At 38.0% G+C, this 25077-nt stretch overlaps 1 protein-coding gene across 1 annotated transcript in view; it reads left to right on the forward strand.

The window, feature by feature from the left end:
- LOC127629858 (histone-lysine N-methyltransferase 2B-like) overlaps positions 1-25077 on the forward strand; it is a 61754-nt gene that overhangs the window by 10171 nt on the left and 26506 nt on the right. Inside the window, exons 7-17 of the mRNA XM_052107135.1 lie at positions 750-1001; positions 1872-1978; positions 2093-2203; positions 5968-6081; positions 6538-6684; positions 7145-7237; positions 9188-9305; positions 10934-11047; positions 13105-13310; positions 22090-22191; positions 24846-24956. Coding sequence (XP_051963095.1) covers positions 750-1001; positions 1872-1978; positions 2093-2203; positions 5968-6081; positions 6538-6684; positions 7145-7237; positions 9188-9305; positions 10934-11047; positions 13105-13310; positions 22090-22191; positions 24846-24956 — 1475 coding nt within the window. The remainder of the gene's footprint in view (positions 1-749; positions 1002-1871; positions 1979-2092; positions 2204-5967; positions 6082-6537; positions 6685-7144; positions 7238-9187; positions 9306-10933; positions 11048-13104; positions 13311-22089; positions 22192-24845; positions 24957-25077) is intronic.

Consider the following 25077-nt stretch of genomic DNA (forward strand, 5'->3'; position numbering starts at 1 on the left):
AATTAAAAGTAAGACTTACTCTGCTAAGTCCTCGTTTTCGTTGCACAGAATGTCTGCTAACGTTAGCACTTTGTCCTCCAGTCCAGCCCGCGCCAAAATTCGGTGTACACTTTGACGGTGGACTTGATTCCATCGAGTGCACTGAGGGAACAGCATCAGTAATCAGCCTCACGTGGTCCTTACTCCGAAATCCCATCCGAGACTCCAACAAATCTCCAGGTCGATAATTCTCCGGAGTGAAATGTGCGCCACAAACGACCGAGTGTGTGGTAACAGACGCGGCAGTGAAGTCTGCTCTCTTCACCTGCACAAAACGCACTCAAGACCGAAAAGCCTTGTTTTTTCTAGAAGGAAAATGATGGACACGATGTCCTGACAGGCTGGAATTCGTGCAACCAGCACAAACACAATAATTTACCATTATGGCTTCTCTAAAACTTTCTGTACTGCTCTAACTACATCAACACACACAATGAGAGCTGACCGCGAGCTCTTTTGTTTGCCTCGCCCTACGTCATATGACGCGTTGATAGCGGGAAAGGCGTATTCCAGAGCCTAGCACATTTTCATCAAAATCTCTACATCAAATGAGATTTAATTAGTAATTTCTACATATGTGTTTTTAAAAGACCTCTGCAGACAATATAAAGTATTAATTCAGTTATAAATTCAACCTGCATGTTGCCCTTTAAGAGTGTAAACAAGCAAAATGATTCATTTTCAAAACAGCCTGTTTTCCATTTTTTCAGGGCACAAGAAACGGCTTTCATCGATCAGTGTGGGTCACTCAAGTAATGAAGACGGTGAGGGCAACGATGGGATTGGGCGAGCGTTTCCACCCTCTCTGGGTGACAGTCCATCTGTGCGGAAACAGCCACGGCGACATGTAAAACCACGTTCCTACTGCGACCTGCTGGATTACGATTCCGACTTCGACTGGATTGGAGGTTCGAACTCCACCTCTCCAGCCCGCAGGAGAACTCCTGGCCTTCGCAATGCAGGTTGGACCTCTCGATTGATTAGGAATGGAAATCGAGAACCAACTTCAATGCCGGTTCCATTTTTTAAAACTGGAACAGAAAGATTTTCATGACTTGAGTTCTTGTATGAGTGTTTGAATGTCTGCTTATTCTGCCGATGTGGATGTATACAAATATATAATCATAAAAATAAAAAAGTTATATATTGTATAACAAATATATATTTGTATTTTCTGTTAATATTAACATTTATTTATTGAATTAAAAACCAAAACATAGTACAAATAGTTTAAACAAAGTATTTATTTATTTGGTGTTTAGGACTACTTGGGGTAGTGGGTGTTTCTTTAAAAGTACTAAAATAATTGGTAATGAAATCATTAGGTGAAATCACAAAACTGTTTGGGCCTGGGTAGCTCAGCGAGTATTAACGCTGACTACCACCCCTGGAATCGCGAGTTTGAATCCAGGGTGTGCTGTGTGACTTCAGCCAGGTCTCCTTAGCAACCAAATTGGCCCTGATATTAGGGAGGGTAGAGTCACATGGGGTAACCACCTCGTGGTCGTGATTAAGTGGTTCTCATTCTCAATGGGGATTTACTGGATTTACCTGGAGATGAGTAACCGCGCCACCCCGAGGGCATACTAAGTTTTGGGAATTGGGCATTCCAAATTGGGAGAAAAGGGATAAAAAAAGAAACCGAACAGTTACATTTTTCAAAATGCCCATCCCTACCATAGGTGCATTATTTTAAGGTAATCAACAGCTATTTGTGGGGTCATATTTTAGAAGACACGATGGCATTTATTTAAATACTGTTTAATTTGCAATTAAATACTTGCATTGTTTATAGCTAAGCCATAATTCCATTTCTATTTAATGCACCAAAGATTTTGTGTCATTGGATGACTTCATTGGTGACGCTTTTGACGAGGGAGTGCGGCATCGCCGGTCTGGCTTCCACAGAGGTCAACCTCTCAGACGTAAAGTAGAAAAGGTATTTAGATTGTACAAGCATCAGATGAGATCTGTTGATTTATAGCTGTCCTCAATTAGCCACCATCTCAATAGACAGAGTTGAAGCAAATTCTCTTATTTCTTTTGTTTGAAGAGCCCTCAGGAACAGACTCCACCCAGCGTCCTTGCGGCACTTGCCAATGGTTTTGAACAGAGAGAGCAGGAGACTGCTGAACCCACACACAAGATCTGTGTCAATTTTAAGGTAAGTTTCTTTAATTTGGACTTGGTCGAGTAAATAAATTCAGTGATTCTAAAATCTATTTTATGTAATTTGAAGCTGTTTTCAGGCTGTTGTGAGGTTGATGATAAAGAATGTCCATTGTGCAGAGGTGTTATTTTGTTTGGTATCTCTGCTAAAACTTAATGTTTTCTGCACTAAAATGTTTTGCCACATGGTGACAGCATTTTATTGTAAATGATAGGATGGCCAGCAAAAGAGTTCTCTTGAACACTTCAATAAATCTAGACAAGTCTTGATGTGGTGTTAGATTTTTATAAAGGTGTTCAGATTGCAGTTTTTAAATATGATGAGAAGATTTTTAATTCTCTTTAACATGTTGTCCATGCCCAAAGGCAAACCAAACTTGAATGGTCATCTCATCTTGTCTGCTTAAAATGCAAAATGGTTACAAATCCAGATGCTCAGTAGTGTTTATCAGAATGTTTTACATTTACATTTTAAAGGTCAGGGCTCGGCAATAAGGACTGCCTGATGGCCCGAGCAAGTGTGAGAGAGAGAATCATGCCAGTTGCTAGAACTTTTACTTGCCCAATTGGGCCAGTGCTGCATTTCTAATGTTAGTACAAGCAGACAAGCGAGATTGCTCAAAAATGTCATGGAGCGAACAAAGCCTTCTGACTGAGCACTAGACACACCAAGACACAGTCGCATAAATTAAATGGACAGGGCACAAGTATTGTTCCTACAGTAAAAAACAAAGCACATTCTATTCTATTATTTTGCCTTTAGAGATGAACCACTGAATCAAATGTAATAACCTTGTCTAATTTTTGGCTGAAAATTGGAGACTCTTTTTATCAAAAATGCAAGTATACATTTAAATAGGCAATAATTTGGTGGCTTAACGTGAGGAAAATGTCATATGTATCTCATGGAGGTTTAGAATAAAATAACATTTAGGCTAGAGGTCGACCGATTAATCAGCCGATTTTAATTTTTTTTAACATTATCGGCATCGGCCAATATCCAAGTATATCAAGCCGATTATTAGGCAGGTGCATCTGTGGGCAGCCTAGTGTTGTTGTGGAACACGTGTTCGACACACGCTGCCCCTAGAGTCATTTTCCAGCAGAGTGAGCAGACCTCATCCAGTGCCTAAGGAAGGAGCTAAGTTCCTTGGAGAAAACAGTAAGGGTTAAATTTGTATAACTTCTTTATATTTAATTAAAAACTTTTGATATGTTAAGTAATTATTTGTGTTACATTTTATCTTTCAAATAAAAGGTTAAAAACAAGCACATATCGGCCAAATATCAGCCAAAATAAATCGACCATCGGCCAAAAGATCGGCATCTGCCTGAAAAAACCAATATCGGTCGACCTCTAATTTAGGCATCATAGATAAACAACCAATGGTACATTTGGAACTGAAGTCAAATGTTTATTCAGTAGATGCGTGAATAGCGACAGATGTTTGATTTGAATTGTGCACGTTAAGCAAGCATCTGAATGTTGTTCACTGTTTAATGAAAAACATGTAATGATGCAGTTGACTATAATGTTATCTACCACCTGGTGAATATATCCATTTTATTTTCATTTTTGTTGAGGGGGTGGGGATCACTAACATAGTAGAGGACAAGATTATTATAGGGGAATTTTCCATTTTTACAGGTGGAAATCAGAACATTGCAACGTTATATTCCAAAAAAAGCATCTTATTACTATATTGATAATTCTAATGGAATTTAAATGAAGCCTTTCTCTGGATCCCCCTCCTGTGATGGTCCTTGTTTCTCAGGTCAATCGTTACACACGGCCCGGCCCCCTGGATTTAGCAGTCATTTGAAACACACGACCAGCCAAATACTATGTACCTTGTTTTATTATTGGACAATAATTACGATTCTTATTGGAATCTGATTGGAATAAATTAATCATTGGTGACAAATACAGCTATGAATGTGGTATTTTCACATTGGCGTTGGTAATCCAAAACGTATTTCTTTGTTGCTGCTTAGTGCACCTTTAAACAATTCTTGCAAAAAGATTTATATTTCAAAACCTTTTCAGGTTTTCATAATTTACTCCATCATGAAAAGTTATGTAAAATGGAGTGTTTGTCAAACGTTAAAACGTCTCTGCAAGCACTTTTCATGTGGAGTTCAGAGCAGGAGATCATGTAAACGCAGCTTCACGATTGCTGGAGCAAAGTGGATAGCTGCTATTAATATTGTGTAGGATGAGGGTTAAAGAGATTTAATGTCCATTGCAATGAAAACGTGAACTACAGAGACTAGATATTTCAATTAGTTAACCTCCCACTTAGACTTTGGAAAACATTTAATTTTACTTAAATTGGTGCTATTTTAGAGCATTTCTATCTTTTATACTGCGGAATGATTTGTTTGGAAAATGTTAAAAGGACTGAATGGAACTTGTTTACTTCTCTTCAGTTGAAACTTGACCTTGTGTCTTTTAAAAGAATGCCAGAGACATGACAACAGTCAAAGGTGTCTGCATGGAGCATTCGTGTGTACAAAAATTATTAAAATAGTCCAGATGGGTCCCATTTGGCATTCAGTAATAGTGTGAGGCCACAGTAGGCCTTTTGTCCTTCTCTCTGCCTACATCTACATTAATCCAGATACATTTGAAAATGGTGTTTTCATTTCAAAACGCTCTGTCCACACTAGCATGTTCAAGCGTTTTCCAAAAGTTACTCGTCCTCACTGAAACATATGAAAACGCTTAAATCATGTTACTGCACATGCGGAAAATCCTTGTTGCATGCACGGTCCGAAACGCAATTGTCCTCGTGTTCCTTTGCCGGACACCAATTCCGAGTAAACTTCCCTTTGCCTTTGAAGGAATGCAATGTGGTGGTTGTACAAAGTAACATTTACTTTTAAACAACGCTATCCTAGTGAGTATCAAGTACAACATCGGCGCTATAACACGGGCCGGCATCTTCACGGAGAAAAACGACATCTCGGTGTGGATGGAAGGCCAAAACGGAGAGAAAAGATGCGTTTTCAAACGAAAACTTATTAGTGTGGACAAGGCATCTGTCTCTGTTTACGAAGTGAGCACCAGTGGGCGGGGCCATGTTTGCAATGATTTTTAAGTAGACATTGATGTTGTTGCTGTAGAGGTGGTCATGAATGAGTACCCTTTGTGACATCACTAATATATGGATGTAGAGAACAAGGCGTTTTGGCAGTTTGGTTTCAATAAATGCTATTATAGCATTGGGGATGTAGTTGAGTTCTGAAATGTACAGTATATTTTTATAGTAGAAAGACCTCTTGTCAAAATATCATGGAAAATGTTATTCCTCATGACATGACCCCTTTAATAAAGCATTATTGTTACATATTGTTTTCTTTTCCATTAAGTAACTAAATGCATTTTAATAAGAAATGTATATGTAGTTTCAAATTTCACAACTTTAAAAAAATCTGTGATTTAATCGCATTATTTTTCATAGTTAATCATGATTAATCACATATTTTAAAGTGGTGAAATTTACACTATATATACTACTTTTCCTGTTAAAATGCATTTAGTTTTAGTAACTAGTAACTATGAAAAATCTTGCAATTAATCGTGATTTAAATATTTTAATCGACTGACAGTACTCACATTTTTGTATTTTCATCATTAATCTGTCCTTTGTGAAATCCATCTTGAAAAGTTATGTCTGGTCATATCTTCAGGTGAAAGTATGCTGCAGGGCTCTGTAGTGCTAGAATGTTCCTTATGATGTTTATTCTCCTTCACAGGAGGACTGTAGTGTGCAGAGCGTGTGGGCAACAGGCGGTCTCAGTATACTCACCTCTGTACCCCTCGTGCCCCAATACGTCTGTCTGCTGTGCGCCAGTAAAGGCCAACATGAGGTATTTCTGAAACACTCATGCATTATTAAATATTTGGATCCTTCTAATATATTCAAGTTATACTTCCCTAAAGAGTACATAGTATTATGTTAACACATAGAATGTTGTTCTGTTTAAGTGGCCCAACATAGCAACATTGACTTAATATGTGGTACGAGTTTGGGGCGGATAATCAATAGAAGAAGGGGAATTTTTTATGAAACCTGTTGGAAAACAATTATTATTTTTGCTATTTTGTTTGGTGATGCTAATGGCACAGAAATTGCTCACTTCGCAGTTTAGTCACGAAAATTGTACATACAACTTGACTTGTAGACTCAAAGATTTGAGACATGACTTGGACTCTACTTTAGGGACTTGTGAATATGGCTTCTGATCATGCTTAGCTATGTTAAAACACCAGGAAAGTCTGCAGTATTGTTCTGTGTTTTAATATTTCAAATGGTTATTTTGCAGATGCTGCACTGTCAGGTATGCTGTGAGCCTTTCCATCGTTTCTGCTTGGAGCCTTCTGAGCGCCCCCTGGAAGAGAACAAGGAGAATTGGTGTTGTCGCCGCTGCAAGTTCTGCCACGTTTGTGGTCGCAAGAACAAAGAATCCAAGGTTGTTTGCAAAGCATCAGACATGAGCATGATCTTGGGCAGTTCAAGCCATAGTTCACTTTCATTGTATGAATAAATTAAGTGTCGACATTCTTCACAATTTCTACTCCTGTGTTCTGCTGAAGAAAGTCATAGAGATTTCAAACAACATTAGGGCAAGTAAATGACAACACAATATTCATTTTGGGTAAATTAACGATTTAACCTAAGATGATCTCATTACCCAGGAATAAGTAATGGAAATTTCAGTGTTTGAGCTTCCTGTTTTAGTTCCTACGTCATTCCTCAAAGTTCCTGCATTAGTCTGTAGAGCAGTTTAGGTATATTAAAATAAAAATTGTGTCATACGCAGTTTCCCTCCCTTCCACTCTGGAATTTCTGACATTTTCAGTGGTAACATGTGTTTTGCCACAGCCTTGTGATGTAATTGATAATGTGTTTCATGCTTAATTTCTGTACAGCCTTTATTGGAGTGTGAAAGGTGTAAAAATTGTTATCACCCTGCCTGTCTTGGTCCCAACTACCCCAAACCCAGCAAACGGAAGAAGCCCTGGGTAAGTTCACTACATAGGGACTTTTCTCAACATGCAAGAGTTTCAGTATGGGGAAAATGTCAGTATGGTTTGCTATAGTGCTTTGACTTTTGCCCAAAAATCATATTCGAAGTTCGTTTGTTTTTTAATATTAATATTCGAATATATTCAAATATTTATTAATAATATTTTGACTATTTAATGCCTTCAGTAAAACCTATTTTGGTATCAAATGTAAGTTGTTCTGTCCACCAGAGGGCAGTGTATCACTCAATGTCAGTAGGCAAGCAATGATGTTTTCACAAGAAAAAAACAAACCGTCACGATTGTTTTTATTTTATTTTTTATTATAATTTATCATCAGACCCTGGAATCACAAACAGTATGCACAGCAATATGTGAGCGTAACAGATTGTTTCGTTTACATGTTCTATCAGCCAGCCATTACTGACGCATTGTTTAGCGATCTGACAGCAATTACCAATAGAACAAGGCACTTTGAGATGTAAATCGAACACTCGGGATGCATTCTCCTCCCCAATCTCGATCAATCATTAGAACACTTCGAGATGCAGCGCTATCCCCAACAATCAAACATTTAGCCTAGGCTAAATTAGAACTCGCCATTATGGGCTTTCTGGCTGGCCGTGGGAGAAACAAAAAAACAATCCGTGGCAACGGTTTTGCTATCCGTCCGCCCGTATATAAACTGTACTCACGAATTCTCAAACTGTTCCCTCGGTTTAACAAATCGTGCTCACAGAATCTAAACCATACTCACGAGTTTCTAATCTGCGCTCTCAGATTTGGAAACGGTGCCTTCAGTTTTTGCAATCTGTATCCACAAATTCAAATCTGTCGCTCTATTTTGACGGGCATATGGGTGGCCTCGTGAAGGAGATAGCATGGAGTCGATTCTGACCTGCCTCGCCCCCGATCCCGACTCCTCTTCCAGCTTCCCGGGATGTAGTGTTAACAGGTGGGCTCTCATATTGCTGGTCGTTGCGTGGTAGGTTAGTTTGGTCCTACACACTTACACACCACTTTGTCTTTGCTCGTGATGTTTCCCTTTTTTTGGAACCCAAAGTAGCACCACACGTTGCTTTTTAGATTTTCAGGAGTGTATATTTCGAACTCCTCAGGCGTGTTTGTAGGCGCTGGCGCTGCCATTGTTTTTGTTTACAGAATAGGCGCTTAGTAACCATGACGCTTAACGTCACCTATGACGACGCTTATGCTAACGGCCCAGATGACCAATAATAGCCTTGTTAATGAACTTACGATTCACAACTTCACCAGGCGTGAAAAAGCCTCGGAATTTTAATTGAAAACAACGTTTCAAGCAAACCCATTTACAAAAATAAATAAATGCACATAACATATTCGAATATTAAAGGCTGCCTATTATTCGTTCGAATGTCTTTTTTTATATATATATTCGAATAACTAAGTTCGGAGTCAAAGCCCTAGTTTGCTATGACATTGGACACCAAGAAAGAAACCTTTTGCAGCATAAGGGGGTTAAGTGCTTCTATTAGGGCCAGGTTAAATATGAAATGAGACACCTAATTAAAATTAAGTAGCAAATCATGTTTGATCTAGTAGGAATAGTAATAAGTTAGTCATATTCTCACCTTCATTGTGTTCCAAACCATGAGCTGTTCATTTTTCATGTGGAACATAAAAGTAGAATTTGTTTAAATAATCTTTATAACAGGTTTTTTCTTAAAAGGAGTAGTGACCAAAGTTGTCAAGCTCCAAAAAGGACACAAAATAACCCAATAAACACCATAAAAGTCGACTATAACATTCGAACATTATATACCAAGTCTTCTGAAGCCATATGATAGCTTTCTGTGAGGGACAGGCTGAAATTTATATCATAGATGTTGATGCATACATTTAGTAAAAAAAAAATTTGTTTTTTTATTAAATTGACATTTGTTTGACCAATTCCTGACTTTTTTTAAGGTGTGTATGACATGCATCAGGTGTAGAAGTTGTGGTGTGACCCCAGGAAAAAGCTGGGACACAGAGTGGAATCACGACAAGGGTCTGTGTCCTGACTGCACTAGATTGTTTGATCAAGGTGAGACTTTTTGGTTCTTATTATCTGATGGACAGCTTCATGTATAGGTCTATTATTGGTGATGTATCATGGACAAAAAATGTTTTCTCACAAGCTGCACCAGGATGTCCATTGCATATAAATAAGGTTTACTTGCATCACCCAACCAGACAGAATAGCTTGGAGGAAAAGCCTACTTAAAGGCGTACTGTCTGGAAAAACAAGTGATGGAGTATTTATTTATAGTTAGGATATTACTGTTAGTTTAGCTGGTGTTTGACTAATTTCCACAGCTGTTTTAAGCGGCTGACTAGGGTACTTTATTTAACCAAGTTTCCTCTTTTTTTTTATTTATTTATTTTTTTTATTTATAAACCATTTTAAAAGTTTAATTATAACATAACACTGAGGTTGCAGTGGGCACAGGCTCAACAAAACTAGGCTGTTAAAGACTTGAAAAACATCACCTGGTCTGATGAATTTCGATTTCTGCTGAAGTACACGGATGGTAGGCCCACTGCAGCATCTGCTTTTTGTTCTTGGCTGACAGAAGTGGAACCCGACATGGTCTTCTGCTGTTGTAGACCATCTGCCTCAAGGCTTGATGTGTTATACATTGTGAGATGTTATTCTGCTCATTACAGTTGTACAGAGTGGTTATCTGAGTTACCGTAGCCTTTCTGTCAGCTCGAACAAGCCTGGCCATTCTCTTTTAGCCTCTCTTATCAACAAGGCGTTTCCATCCGCAGATTTTTGGCACCATTCCGAGTAAACTCTAGAGACAGATGTGCATGAAAATTCCAGAAGATCAGCAGTTAAAGAAATACTCTAGCCAGCCCGTCTGGCACCAAACAATTTATGCAACGATTGAAATCACTGAGATCAAATGTTTTCCCCATTCTGATTGTTAATGTGAGCATTAACTGAAGGTCCTGACAATATCTTCATGATTTTATGCATTGCACTGCTGCCACATGATGGGGCTGGTTAGATAATTACCTGAATAAGTAGGTGTATATTATATGAAATATCCATTTCTTTTAACATGTGTAAATTAAGGATAATTGTTAGTGGTCAGCTTGTTGATGGCCATGTTTAAGGTTGAATAGGGTTTCATTTGCAGTTTTTGAAATCTAAATTGGGTGGCACAAGCAAATACTGCAAAACAGGAGCACATGAATTTACAGTGGCCTAAAAAAACTTCTGTTAACTCCCAGATAGAGGATTTTACAGTCAAAACCTAATGACCTTTTACCCTATAATTGGAAAAAACTAAAAACACTTAAAATACATTCATTAATGGGGCCTGGAATGGAGTCACACAGGATAACCTCATCGTGATCGCTATAATGTGGTTCGCTCTCGGTGGGGTGCGTGGTGAGATGTGTGTGGATGCCACGGTGGATGGTGCAAAGCCTCCACATGTGCTATATCTCTGCGGTATCGCGCTCAACAAGCCTCGTGATAAGATGCATGGGTTGTCTGTCTCTGACGCGGAGATTCGTTCTCCACAACCCAGATTGAAGGGAGTCATTACGCCACCATGAGGGAATTGGGCATTCCAAATTGGGAGAAAAAGGGGAGAAAAATTTTTAAATTCCTTTATTAACTTCTTCAAAAAGTTGATAATATTTGTTTTTGTTTTCTAGGTAACTACTGCACCATGTGCTTCAAGTGCTATGAAGATAATGACTATGACAGTCAGATGATGCAGTGCTCCTCGTGTAACCACTGGGTCCATGCTAAATGTGAAGGTTTGACAGGTGAGAGAGTACACCAGAACTCTTCTGCTTAAGAGTGGACAGAAAGGAATGATTAGAAGTAGTGATGCACCGAAATGAAAATTCTTGGCCGAAAACGCAAATTCAGGATGCACTTGGCCCGAAAACCGAAAATGACTTTTTATATATATATCCTATTTTAAAAGTTTTTTTTTTTATATAGAATTGTATTAATATTATAATTTAATTAATTCATGATTTGAAAAACTGCAAACCAATAAAATGATCACACTTTTTTTAAAGTAACGCACCAAAATTGGACGGAAAATATATTAAAACAATGTTAAATATATTATTCTTTATTCAGTTCTTTAACAATCAAATTTAACAGATTGTTTTTTTTTTTACCAATTATCCAAATAATATAACATTCTAGAAAACTATAATGATATGCAAAACAGCAGTCAAGTAATTAGCTTAGCAGATCTAGGCTAACATCTTGCAAATACAAAAAGTTTAAATATGCTACACAGCCATTTTAATAAAAGCAATAGGCAAAACATAGAATGGGAGAGGGCCTCTATTCTGTTTATGTAAACATATTTTCACTTTAATATAAATTTATTGTGCAAAACGGCTGTAATAGAACTAAAGCCAAACTCAAACTGTAGATGACAGATGTAGCCTCAAGGGAAGAACAAAGTTTTGCAGGGCTAAAAATGTTTCATGTAATTGCTATACACATAGCAAATTGGACTGCTTTCTATTGAAGTAATAGTGTCCAGTTTCTCTTCAAGAACAAAAGTTGCTCAGCTTTCTGGCTGGAGAGACGGTTCCTCTTCTCATCAAGAACATGAGATGCTGCACTGAATCTCCGACTCTCTCTCTGTGCTGGTACTTGGGGCAGATAAATACCTGCGTGCAGTCCGCGCAAGCAATCGAAAGCGATCTTTCATGCGCCAGAAGTCAAGAGGATTGTCGCGTTCGCCTGATATGAGTGTGAAGCGATTGTGTTCCGCAACTGCTTTCGGGTCCTTGAATATCGTATAACGTGCGAGGAAGGGCACCTGGTGGACTTTCTGGTGCCCTCCTAGAGTAAGATGGTGCCCTACGCAGACTGTGTAGTATGTGTATAGGGAGGGGCGGTACTGCTTTGAAATATTTCCACACAACTGACATTGGCCTTTGCGGGGCGGGGAGGCATATATTTTTGGCTCATATTTTCAGCCTTTTTTCTCTTTCGACCAAAACAAAAAATGCAATTTTCAGCCGAAAATGTTAGATTGTCAAATTTTGGTGCATCCCTAATCAGAAGGCAATTGGTCTTTCAGCCCAGTTTATGAAACATCGCAATAGCCTCACTATGTATTATTATGATGTAAACTTTTAAAGGTTGACTCACTCTTTTCACCAAAACAAATATGCATAATTAAAAAGAAATGTACATATAGATTTTTATTATTTTTACTTGGTATTTTTTAGTTCTCCAAATGCTATAAATTTAACATGTGTCTTTTCAGTTATTATTTTAGCGTAATGTGGCTCTAAGGTTCGCATTACAAAGAGCTCCATATTTTATGGTGGTTAAATGAGCATTATATAATTATTACAAAGTTGTTTATGCGGTTGAAATGAGAAAGCATTCCTTCATAACAGAGGAATAGTAAATGTGGCTTGATAAAAACAAAGCATGCAACATTAAGTAGTGCACCATTTTATTTCTTCTGTTTTAAGCAGTTATTGAAATCTTGAAGACTTCATTTGCAAAATGTTTCACAAACCTCCCATTTCTCAATGATTACAAGTACATTGGAATTTCCCACTGATTTCAAATGTTTTTCCAAGTTATGCGTAATAGCCCAGCCCAGTCAATGTTTGTCAGTCATGTCTAATTTAAAAATCTATTTTATTTGTTTTGGCATTCAGGTTTTGTGTAGGGAGTTGTGTAAACTACTTGGATGTAAATATGCTGTCGTATATTATTAAAATATGAGTGTTTGAGAAATACTGGTAAGTTCTTGTGAAAATGTTTGTTGCTGAATCAACATTAAGAAATCTCCTTTTTGCTGATGCCTTGTTTTGTTTCAATCTCCTTACAGATGACATGTATGAAATCTTGTCCAGTCTACCTGAGAGTGTGGTGTACTCATGTCAGCCCTGCCTACAAGCACAACCTGATGGAGGTGAAATGAATGGAGCAGGGTGGAGAGAACTGCTTGATCAGGAGCTGAAGGCGGGTATAGAGAGAGTCCTGGCTTGCCTGCTGAGCTCCACCTTTACAAAACACCTGGTCATCTGCAAGCAGGTGGGCGTCAGATCTTTTCCAATAATATTATATTGTAATTTACTTCTACCTGTAGGCATTCATTATACCTAATGTTATTGGGACCAAATGTGAGCGGTGCAATGCAGGAAGCAATGTTGCATGATTTTGCCTGGAGATTTTATTAAAAAAAAAATTTCATCCAAAATCACTCCGATACTACTTCATCACAAACATAACTCATGGTAACGGCCCATAATACACACTTGCTTGTCCGAAAAATTTACCTTGTGTTAAAATCAGTGTTTATTGACTACTAGCAGTCAGAAGTTAGTTGTTTTTTTTTTATTTAGTTTATATTCCTATTTTTGTTTTCAATTGGTCTTTTACATTTTGTTCTAGTTAGGTTATACTCTGACTTTTAATATTAGTTTAGTTTTAGTATTTAAGGGTTCCCAAAGTTAATGCATTAATCATATGATTTAAAGCTACACTATGTAACTGCATGTGTCTTCGGTTGTTTTGGTTGTGGTTTGGCTCTGTGTGGATGATTGTGGTTCAAGGCACCGGTTTGCACATGATTAAAGGACATCTTATCAGAGCGAATGGACAAATAACAAAAGCAAGGAAAAGATGGAAATCTGAAAACGTCATCTAAGCAGTGAAGTGCCATATCTTATGCTATTGTTTTGACTTACTGGAAACATTGATGTTTTGAAATAAATGATGTTGCAAAAGTTAGGCAAGGTTTGTTAACATTAGACATAACGATTTCTAGTCTGATAAGGTCAAACGTTATGAGGTTTGCAGGATATTCTGGCCAAATAGACCATGGTAGTAACTACTTTATAGATTGTCATTGTTACCAATTAGTGGTCAAAGCCATTTCAAGACTTTCATTTCCTTGGCAAGCCTAGGACTAAAGGATTTATTTATATGAATTATTGCTGTTATAAAGAAAATACACACGTGTGCTAGCAAGTGAAATGTTCTGTACCGATTACAGTATAATAATTGTATTTCACTACACGCATACAGACGGCAAACTTTCAGCTACTCCCACACGCATGCTACAATAGCCGGATCTTATTTCCTCTGTCTATGGATATTAGGGCTGGGATAAACGATTATTTTTTTAAACGATTAATCTAGCGATTGTTTTTTCCGATGCATCAATTAATCTAACGATTAATTTTCCCAGTCCGATTCGATTTCGATTATCTCCCCATTAATTGACTAATAGCAATTTATACATGTTGATTTAAATATCTGAATGAAAAAAAAAAAATGAATTCCTTAACATTGCAATATATGTTTATTGCTCTTAAAATTCAAAAAAAAAAAAAAGACTATACAAGTGCAAAGTAATGCATTCTTAGTCAGAGGTAGCATTCAATAAAACCTTGAAGCCTTGAAAACACATAGGCCTAGCTTACTGAAAAAAAGTGCATCTTGTAATTCTTCTTTCAGAATAAAATAACAACAACTTGATGTCTAGCATTCAATACAAAAATAAAAAGGTCACCCAAAATACTTGTTTAGAGCAATTGAAAGAATACAGTAACCAATGTAAACTTGAGGGCTTTAAGCTAATACAGACAAAGCTTTTCCAACAAAAAATAAATAATGAAAATAAACATTCAGAATTCAACATTTATGTTGAACATACTGAAAAAAAGCATCTTCATTCACATGCAAATAACAACTTACATTCTGACACTTTCCTTTCACCTTAAGAAAACTGTGTGCATGCGTGCGTGGGGCACGTGGGGCGCCTCTTCAGGTGCTGGTGCATTGCCGTGGTGCTAGAATGGAAGGCCATCTCCATTTTGCAAAGACGACATATCACGGAATTGTTTCCTTTAATTTAAAAGAATTCCCATACTTTAGAGGAACAAGTGCCTTGCACTTCTGATACTGCACTAGAGCCACTCGTGTTGCTACTAATCTCCGGCGCCGTCATCTTTGTTTTGGGTCTGACGAATCGACGCACATATTTTGCGTCAACGTATTTTTTGCGTCGACGTCATCGATGACGTCGCCGCGTTGTCCCAGCCCTAATGGATATGCATGGGTGAATGGGTGTATGTATGCAATTCCCCACGAAATCCTTCCCAACAGCTCTAAAATATTTATAATATCATTATTATAGGTTTATCAAAGTGTATTTGGGTATAGACATGGTTTGTTCAAAGTTTTTTTTATTGAATGAGAACTTTGCAAAAACAATTACTGTATGATGAAATGTACACATTTTCCCTTTTTTAAACCAAACGTACCCCGCCCATAACCCACCCTTCCATCCAATTACAAACAAGCCTGCATTTAAGAAATCCTACTAGAGATGATTTAAAACACACATCCAAATTGTAGTACATAACGGTATAAGGGTAAGAATGAGAAAAAATAAATAAAAATAAAAACAATAATAAAAATAAATAAATAAAAAAAAAAAGAGGAAAAGAGGGTAGCTACTCTGATATTGTTGTAGTTGGTTTCTCAAAAAATGTCAAGAAGGGGCGCCATATTTTGTCAAATTTATTCTCAGATCCCTGGGTTGTATACCGTATTTTCTCTGAATTCATACAGGACATAATGTCCCTAATCCAGTGTGAGTGGGAAGGAGGAGCAGGGTCTTTCCACTTGAGTAAAATAGCCCTACGAGCTAATAAGGAGGCAAAGGCCAATACTTTCAGCTTCCCTTTAGGCAAGCCCAAATTTGGAGCGATGCCAGTAAAAGGGTTTGGCTCAATCTGATGCTGAAGTACTTCAGACAACGTTTGAAACACTGATGTCCAGAACTCATTCAAGGTGGGACACGTCCAGTACATGTGAAAGAGTGACGCAGGTGCGCTCTTACAGCTATCACAGGTCGGGTCCACATCAGGGAACATACGAGCTAGTTTGTTTTTAGATATGTGAATACGGTGTACTACTTTAAATTGCACAAGAGCATGTCGGGCACACATGGAGGTAGAGTGTATCCGATCCAGGACTGAATCCCACATGTGATCAGTGAAGGCAGAACCTAGGTCCTGCTCCCACATGGTTCTTATAGCTGCTAATGAGGGGCTATGCAACTTTGAAATATGGTTGTAAAAAACAGAGATTGTGCCTTTTAATGTGGGGATAACAGAAAGAAACATATCGACAGGGTTGGCTGGGGGTTTATTAGGGAATTGGGGAATCAACTTCTGTATATAATGCCTGATTTGTAAAAATCTGAAAAAATTTGTCTTTACCAAACCAAACTTTTTTGTCAGTTGAGAAAAACTAGCAAATAGATCATTAATAAATAAATCGCTGATGTATTTTAAGCCTTTTTTATGCCAGATCTTAAATGCACCATCCACCATCGAGGGAGCAAACCAATGATTAGCTGCAATTGGGCTGAGAAGTGAAAAAATCTAAGTCCAAAATTCTTCCTAAATTGGGTCCAGATTCGAAGAGAGTGCTTAATCACAGGAAAACCATTAGGAATAGCAGAGGAGAGTGGGAGTGCGGCGCATAAGAGGGCAGATGGAGACAATGGGCTAATAGCGCTGGACTCCATTGTTACCCAGACTGGGGCTGAGTCGTCGAGGTGAAAATGCACCCAATACACTAAAGAACGAATATTAGCAGCCCAGTAGTAGTATTGGAAATTAGGGAGGGTCATTCCACCTGTTTGTTTGGGTCTTTGAAGAAAAGCTTTCCGTAACCGAGGGTGTTTACCATTCCAAATATGATTTATCATTAAAGAGTCAAGGGCCTGAAAAAAGGATTTGGGGAGAAAAATGGGAAGACATTGGAAAAGATATAGGAACTTTGGGAGAAGTGTCATTTTAATTGAATTTATCCTACCTATAAGAGAAAAAGACAGAGGAGACCACTACGATAATATTTGCTTCATGTGGTTTTTTTGCTGATCCAATAATTTGAGGAAGTTCGATTTAAATAGGTTTTTAAAATTCCTGGTAAAACATACCCCAAGGTAACTCAGATGATCTGTCACCACCTTGAGTGGTAAAGCAGTATACTTGAGTTTAAGTGCTTCTGTATTAATCGTAAAGAGTTCGCTCTTACTCAAGTTAAGTTTATAGCCTGAAAATTGACTAAAGACTTCTAACACAGAAAGTGCCTCCGGTGGGGAGGTGGCTGGCTTTGAGACAAACAAAAGTAAATCATCAGCGTATAAAGATACCGTATGCTCGATTCCTCCTCTCCATATCCCCTGTATTTGTTTGTTTCCGCGGATGGCAATCGCAAGAGGTTCGATTGTAATAGCAAAAAGGAGTGGGCTCAAAGGACAACCCTGCCGGGTCCCACGATGTAAATCAAAACTACTCGAGTAACGGCTGTTTGTTAATACTGAGGCAGAAGGGCATGCATATAAAAGTTTAACCCAAGAAATGAAAACAGGACCCAAACCAAATTTTTCAAGGGTAAAAAATAAGTAATTCCATTCTACTCTATCAAATGCTTTTTCAGCATCCATAGAAGCGAGGCATTCTGATACAGTATTCTTGGGGGAATATAAAATGTTAATTAACCGACGGACATTATAAAATGAGTGGCGTCCCTTTATAAAGCCAGTTTGGTCAGGGGAAATGATAAAGGGAAGAATATCCTCCAATCTGTGGGCGAGGATTTTGGCAAGTATCTTTACGTCCGTATTTAATAGCGAAATTGGTCTGTATGATGCACAATCTAGAGGGTCTTTATCCTATTTTAACAGCAGGGAGATACAGGCCTGATAGAACGAAGGGGGAAGTTTACCTGAGTCAAATGAGTCTGAGAATACTGAACATGAAAAAAGCGATAAGTCAACTGAAAATTTCTTAAAAAAGTCAGAAGAAAGTCCATGTGGGCCAGGAGATTTACCTGATTGCATAGCTGTTATTGCTGCAATAATTTCCTTCTGAGTAATAGGTGCCTCAAGGCTATGCCTCAGGTCTTGAGAAAGGGAAGGCATGTTTAGGTTACTAAAAAAGGCTTCCATGGCAGTTACGTCTGCTGTACAATCCGAACTATACAAATTAGAATAAAATATTTGGAACTTTTCGTTAACACATTTCTGATCCGATGTTGTATACCCACTGTCTGTCCGTATTCCAGGGATAAGTTGCTTAGCTCTAAATCCACGCAGTTGATTGGCCAGGAGTTTACCAATCTTGTCACCATGCTCGTAAAAAGTACTTCTGCTTCTCAGCAATTGGTCGGCAACTTGACGAGAGGAAAGAAAGTTGAATTCTGTCTGGAGTTTTAAACGTTCTTTGTAAAGTTCAGGTGAGGGCGAATTAGCATATTGTCTGTCTATGTTCAGAATATGATCAGCAATTTCAGTTTGTTTCTGTTTTAAACACTTATTTTTGTGTGCTGCAAATGATATAATTTCACCCCTCAAATAGGCCTTCAGGGCTTCCCAAATCGTTGCATTGGACACATCCGGTGTTTTATTTATACTCAAAAAAATGTTTATATGCGTGGAGATATGTGTAAGAAAACTCTCATCTGAGAGCAACAATGGATCCAATCTCCACTGTCTTGTACACTAAGCATCAGAGAAAGCCAATTGAAGGAGCAGAGGAGCGTGATCTGAGATCACAATACTTTCATAACTGCATGACTTAAGGTCTGACATTAATGAATTATCAACAAAAAAATAATCTATTCGGGTGTAAGTGTGGTGAACATGAGAAAAGAATGAGTATACTCTTCCTGTGGGGTATAAAAACCTGTACGGATCAGAGAGGCTATAATCAGCAAGAAATGATTTGATATGGTCAGCAGATCTGCTAAGAGTGGCAGGGTTACGGGAAGAACGGTCTAATACTGGGTCTAAATAACAATTAAAATCCCCACCAAGAATAAGAGAGTGAGAATTGAGATCAGGTAGTTGAGAAAAAAATCTCTTAAAGAATTGTACATCATCAATGTTAGGTGCGTAGACGTTGGCCAAGATGACTGACTTATTGTAAAGTTTGCCTGAAACAATAATAAAACGTCCATTATTATCCGATATAATGTTTGAGGGCTCAAAAGGAATGTTACTATCAATAAGGATAGCTGTGCCCCTAGCCTTACCCCTGAAATTAGAATGGAAAAGTTGTCCACGCCAGATTTACCTAAACGCCATTGGTCAGAGTCATGCAAGTGGGTTTCTTGAAGAAAAACTATCCCAGCCCTGAGCCGCTTTAGGTGGGTGAAGCCTTTACCTCTTTTCACTTGGTGATTTAGCCCCTTGACATTCCAACTAATTAAATTCAGATTGCCCTTCATCTAACTCCGTTATAGTAAGCTGAGAATCAGAAGAGTTGCCACATTGAGAAAAAGAAAGGCACATGAACACAGTAGCAAAATAACGAGGAAAAGAAAAACCAAAAAAAGAACCTAAAATAACTGAAAATACAGCAGATGATAGCTTATCAGCCACGAACACAGTTAACTCCAACCCACCCCACCCCGACCCCACCCCATATGTTGCTCTAAACAGCAAACCCCAAAAGACCCTTACTAGTCTCACAACAAACATTCCAGGCTTTACTTCGCGATCTGTGCTAGCTCCCACATAGATCTTGTACAATTCACCCTATAGCAGCCTAGTAACATAATGAACAATCATATATTTATATATATACCCAGCAAACAATCAAAATGACGACAAATCTAACAGAAATAGTCATCCAGCATATTCAGATACCAACAGAAGAAGCCGTGAATTAGTCAAGCTGTCAAAATGATAAACAAAACAAACAAAAATTGAGGTAACATCAGTCTGAGAAATTGGCTGGGCCTCTCTCCGCTCTGTAGAGTGATGCGCAGCTTCGCAGGGAAGAGGGAGGGTCGGAGACCGCGCTGATAGAGCTCAGCCATAACCCCCTTGTATTCAGCCCGCTGCTTCAAAACTTCCGCGCTGTAGTCCTCATAAAACCGAAGCTTGTGGCCATGGTATTCCAGCTCGCCTTGTTTACGTGCCTCTGTCATTATCAAGTCTTTAATCTGGTAACGGTGAAAGCGAATGATGACGGGATGCGGTCTCTCGCGCGGGCCAGGTTTGGGTGCCAAAGTGCGATGAGCTCTGTCCAGCTCCGGGGGAGAAGGGAGAACTTGATCACCAAAAACCTCGACGAGAAGCTGAGAGAAAAAGGCGGTGGCGCGCGCGCCCTCAACTGACTCTGGTAAGACCACAATACGAACGTTCTGTCTCCGACTTCTCCCTTCCAAATCTGATAGTTTAGACTTCAGCGACTTGTTATCTTCCTGCAGTAAGGAGCACGTAGCCTCAAGTTTCTCCAGGCGTCCGCAGACAACTTCCGCGTTCGACTCAAGATCGGTTATACGTTGTCCCTGTCCTGAGACCACAGCCTGGATCTTGTCTAGCTTAGTGTCCATGCTTGCGAACGATGACTTGAACTCTGCGGCTATGGCTGCTCTGTGCTGCTCAAGCAAAGTCGAAATGGATGTAGCCGATAGGCTAACATTAGCGGCACTGCTAACGCTGTTCGAGGACGTCTCTGACTCTGCCAAGTCACTTTTTGGGTTTTTCATGGGTCTGGGCATTATTCCGAACGTAGTATTGGTGATATCAGCAATATATGTACAGCCAATTGATGAAAGTAGGGTTTAAACAAGAAAGACAGAAAAAATTAGTGGGAGCTAGAAAACGAACACTCCTACTCCATGCTGGGTAACCTGGAATTCCCGTAAAGACATGGTTTGGAACATGGATTTTTGTTGCACTCTCTTATTAATACATTTTGGATAATATTTTATTGTTTAACAACATACAGTTTTGCATAGTGGTCTAGTGTTGTCTCTATTTAGTAGCATTTCTATTTGTAAAGGGATAGTTCACCCAAAAAAGAAACTTCTTTCATTTACTCACTTCCGTGCCATCACAGATGTATTTGACTTTCTTCTGCTGGACCAAACAAATAAAAAAATAAAAAATGAATATATATATATATATATATATCAGCTCTATAGGTCCATACAATGCAAAAAAAAAACTTTTGAAGCTCAAAAATCATAATTTTTATGATAACTTTTATGCTGCCTCTATGCGATTTTTGGAGCTTGGAAGGTTTGGTCACCATTCACTTGCATTGTATGGACCTACAGAGATGAATCTTTGTGTTCTGCAGAATAAACACATCTGAGATGGCATGAGGGTGAATAAATAATGAGAGAATTGTAATATTTGGGTAAACTAATATGATTACACTTTTTATTAAGTAATGTAAATGTTTTGGAATTTAAAAGTGAAGTGTTCCTTTCACACATGCAAATAAAATTGTAATAATTCACTCTTTCTTTTTACAGCTGTACATAAAGATTATTTCACCTGATACATAATACATTTCTATAAAATAAAGTTTGTTCCCAGACATTCATGATTTAAAGAAATATATTGAAATAACTTTACAGTGGAGTGGTAATGGAGTGCAAATGTTGGTATGGAGTGCAACTCAAAATGGGAAATTGAAAAGTGGAGTTGATGTTGGGTGATTGCAAAATGCCTTTTGGAGTATGTGGAATTGCTGATTCTCCACTAAACGTACTCTGGTTGGAATACTGCAACGTTTACAAAATCACTTTTATGTGCACATTCTGTAAATATGTTTCCAAAACATTCACTGTGACAAGCATATGCCTTCCCAAGTCATGCTCTTATAGCATCTTATCCCAGTCACAGCATTACAGTAATCAAGGGATAATGGGGCTGTTGTCTTCTCTCTGTTTAAACATTTGAAAATTGATGTCTACACATTTATACTCTAAATGGAACTTTTGTAAATAGGAACACTAATCATTGCTTACTATTCCTGGTCTTTTGTAGTGTTCGATGTTGGGTTCTCCAAACAATAGTGCTGAGGCCTTGCCTGTTTGCGACTTCCGTGCTGTGGGAAAGAAGTTTGATGAAGGCTTGTACACAACCCTGGTCAGTAACTTAAAAATATTGCTTAAAGGAATAGTTCACCCAAAAATAAAAATTCTGTCATGATTGAATCACCTTTAAGCCATCCTAGATGTGTATGACTTTTCCTTCTTCAGCAGAAGTGATGATTTTTATAAGCACATTCTCAGCTCTGTTTGTCCATACAATTCAAGTGAATGGGTGCCATTAGACTGCTGGCTATTTGACGGTGCAGAAGGGAAATTTAGGCAGCATAAATGTAATCCAAACGACTCCAGTCGATCATTTATTGTCTTCTGAAGCAAACCGATTGGTTGGTGGTAGAAACAAATAGATCATTAAAATGTTTTAACTTTAAATCAGTTCTTCTTCCCAGTGCTGTATTATTGTTTGAAATGACCTAACTGTCGTGTGACATTCGTTCCTCTGTTGTCTAAAAAGTGCACGCTTCCGACTTCTCACGTGAACGCGCCATTTCTCTGGCGTCACCGATGCATCGACTGCTGGCAGGAAGGGATTTTTTTTAAGTTAATAACGTTTTAATTATAGAGTAATTTTTTTACTCAAACATAACAGTTTGCTTCAGAAGACATTCATTGATCAACTGGAGTCGTGTGGATTACTTTTATGCTGCCTAAATTTGCCTTTTGGACCGTCAATCAGCAAGCAGTGTCATGGCACCAATTCGTTGTAAACAGAGATGAAATGTGCTTAACCCTCTGTGGTCAATGGAAATGTTGGCGCGTCCTGCTGTATTTTTTCGTCATTACAGCGGAAACAACTTTAAATACTCCGTCATTTTGGGGCATACAGATAAGTGTAAGACATCATTAGAGACTATAAAGGGTCTGCTTTTATTTGTGTACACTCACAATTACAACAAAACCTTGTGCTTTTTATAAAATAAAGAAAATAAAAAGATCTCTGTGTTTGCAAGCATATATCTGAAACATGTCGCAAAAATTAACTGAAACTCTGTGAATACTTATCACACAAACATGAAACATATGTCTAAAGAAAGCTTAAAATGTCTACTTTTAAAATTCAAATTTAAAACAAATATTCTCCTGCAGTGTAATCTGTATGAAACAAAGTGATGTACAGTTTCTCCTTGATCAGCTAATTATCTCTAATGTGATCACACCCACGGGCAGAGGGCGCTATTCATACGGAAATGTGCTGAGGCGATCAATGCAAATGGTTAACGCCCCCTATTGTGCCGTAAAAACATAGTTCATTCACCTTTCTGAGCATTTGGAAGATCATATGATACACAAGCGAGGAAACTCCTGGATAGTGATGAAGAGTTGACATTTTCCTCAGAAGAAGAGCGGGACTCCGATGAACGATTGTATTTTGAAGAGTGACTTGATCCAGCCAAGGATAGAATTCCAGATGAGTAATTTAGTTTTACTTACATTAGTTGACATGCTATTTCATATTAACATGTACATATTTTACTAGTGGGACTGTTTCCAGACTTGCCAGCCAGGATTCAGATTATTGACATTTGAAATTTGTCCTAATAGGCAAGTTTTAGTTACATTTTAATGCTGTTTCTGCTAAAGCAGTCATTTAAATTGTATGTTGTATGATATAAATATGATATGTAATATGATGTAAAAATAATATAATTGTTTAGATTATATTTTAACTAGTGTTTATGCTGCCTCATTATCATCAATGAAGCTTGTGCTTGCAAATATCTGTTCAGGTGTAAATATGTAAAATGCACTTTAAATATGCCCTTATTAGAAAATCAGCATATTATAATGATTCGCAAATGGCATTTTATAATATGTTGTGTAGGTCTAAAATTAAGTGAAGTCTTTATGTAAAGAAAATGTCAGATTACCACTTTTAACTTGATTTTCCTCACATTCATTCCCTTTCTGTCACATTCCTCAGTGATAGGCCCAGGGGAAGGGGTATTTGTCTCCTCAGGTGTGAATCACATCAATATTCATGATAATTTACGCCTCCTCGCATATGACCTTTCTAACACTAAAAGTGTCTTACAAAGTTTAAATGACTAAAGTGTTTTGTATGAATGAGTGATCGGGATGGTTTTGACATAATTTTGTAGCAAAAACTCTAGGCTACACGATCCAGTTCTCAAAAGTAAAAACGTAATTTTCTCAAAAATACAAACATCTACATACATGTTGCTCACATATTATTGTAGCCCAGTTTGTGCTGAATACAGTGTTATCAGACTTAAGCCATTAATATGTTATTAAGCAACTGAAAAATGCACAAATGTCAAGGCATGTCAAAACTTCTACAGGGCCCAAAACACACCCTCAGACTCCAGAGTTCTGCTGAAGATGGAAATTCATACACATCTGGGATAGCTTAAAAGTAAAGTAAATCATGAAAGGATTTTAATTATTGGGTGAACTAAACCTTTAAGAATGAACTTTTTGATCCAAAAGTGCCATTTTAATAATTTTTCTTGTATTTCTCTGTGCCACAAAGTCAGTTTGAAAGTAACAAACGGACCAAAAAATGTGAACTATTAGAAGTAAAATTCTTGGTGAAGTCAAATGAGTTCTGCAGTTGAAGGTGGTGGAAAAAAAAGTGCAGCCTCGCTCTGTATTCTGCAGTTTCAGTTTGGCAACACAGTTTTAATTTTCCTGTTTTTCATAACAAATATGAGTTTCTTTTTTGCTTAACAGACATCTTTCCATGAAGATGTGGCTAAGGTCATTCGTAATCATTTGGACGAAGAGGAAGCTCTACCAGAGGAGCAAAGACCCACTGCCCTCGCCCGCTCCTACTATCTGACGGTCAGATTCTTGTGTATTATTGATGCTTTTTTAAATAACCAATGTAACAAATACAAGTGACAGTATCACCCAATCAGTGGGAGTAGTTTAAGCTCAAACACCTTTCATGTAAACCCTTCTA

The sequence above is a fragment of the Xyrauchen texanus genome, chromosome 36 (genome assembly GCF_025860055.1).
Source record: "Xyrauchen texanus isolate HMW12.3.18 chromosome 36, RBS_HiC_50CHRs, whole genome shotgun sequence".
In the NCBI taxonomy this organism is placed as follows: Eukaryota; Metazoa; Chordata; class Actinopteri; order Cypriniformes; family Catostomidae; genus Xyrauchen; species Xyrauchen texanus.